This window comes from Merops nubicus, unplaced genomic scaffold (assembly GCF_000691845.1).
Source record: "Merops nubicus isolate BGI_N331 unplaced genomic scaffold, ASM69184v1 scaffold29096, whole genome shotgun sequence".
Classification (NCBI taxonomy): domain Eukaryota; kingdom Metazoa; phylum Chordata; class Aves; order Coraciiformes; family Meropidae; genus Merops; species Merops nubicus.
The window spans coordinates 1,209-1,900 of record NW_008614834.1 but is presented as its reverse complement, the minus strand read 5'-3'; the positions used below and the strand labels follow the sequence as shown (position 1 = coordinate 1,900).

At 52.5% G+C, this 692-nt stretch overlaps 1 protein-coding gene across 1 annotated transcript in view; it reads right to left on the bottom strand.

The window, feature by feature from the left end:
• Window positions 1-6: 6 nt before the first annotated feature.
• The window catches only part of NSUN5 (NOP2/Sun domain family, member 5), a gene marked incomplete at both ends in the record, with an annotated part of 1,890 nt that continues 1,204 nt past the window's right edge, over window positions 7-692 (bottom strand). Inside the window, one exon of the mRNA XM_008942368.1 lies at window positions 7-173. Coding sequence (XP_008940616.1) covers window positions 7-173 — 167 coding nt within the window. The remainder of the gene's footprint in view (window positions 174-692) is intronic.

Genomic DNA, 692 nt, shown 5'->3' with positions numbered 1-692 from the left:
CGCTGCAGGATGGGTCGAGGAGGATGTGGGTCACCTTGCTGTACTTGGGGTCTCTGGGATCCACGGTCAGGAAGTCCTGCTGGGCCAGCTGGAGGCCGGTGACCCCAGCCCGCATCAGCATGGTGTTCATGGTGGCCAGGCGCTTGGTGTCCACGTCAAAGGCAAAGATCTGGCTGGAGGCAGAGCCCGGCACCCAAAGAGAGGCATGAACACCCCACCCAGCCCCAGGAACCACGCTGCAGGCAGCAGGCTTGGGCTGCCCAAACCCCATCTCAGGACCTGCTGCCCTAGACAGGAGCACTGAGCAGGGCTGGGTTAGGGGCTGGGAAGTGAACCCCTATGTGATTTCATAGCCCCTCAGACACTGAGGGGCTGGAGCGTGGCCAGAGAAGGACAAGAAAGCTGGGGAAGGGTCTAGAGCACAAATCTGGTGAGGAGCAGCTGAGGGACCTGGGGTGTTGAGCCTGGAGCAAAGGACCACTCTATATTCCTATGACTGACTTTACAAGCTACATACTTTTAATATTTTTTTAAAGTCATGCCTATGATGGATCACTTCTCATTTTAATAACTTCTGCATTTTGAGTCATCTGTTTAAATTTCAGACAAGCTTCTAGACTTGGCTCCTGATGTAGGCTGGGATATTTGAAATATTAACAATTTAATATGTGATACCAGGGGTATTAAAGTCA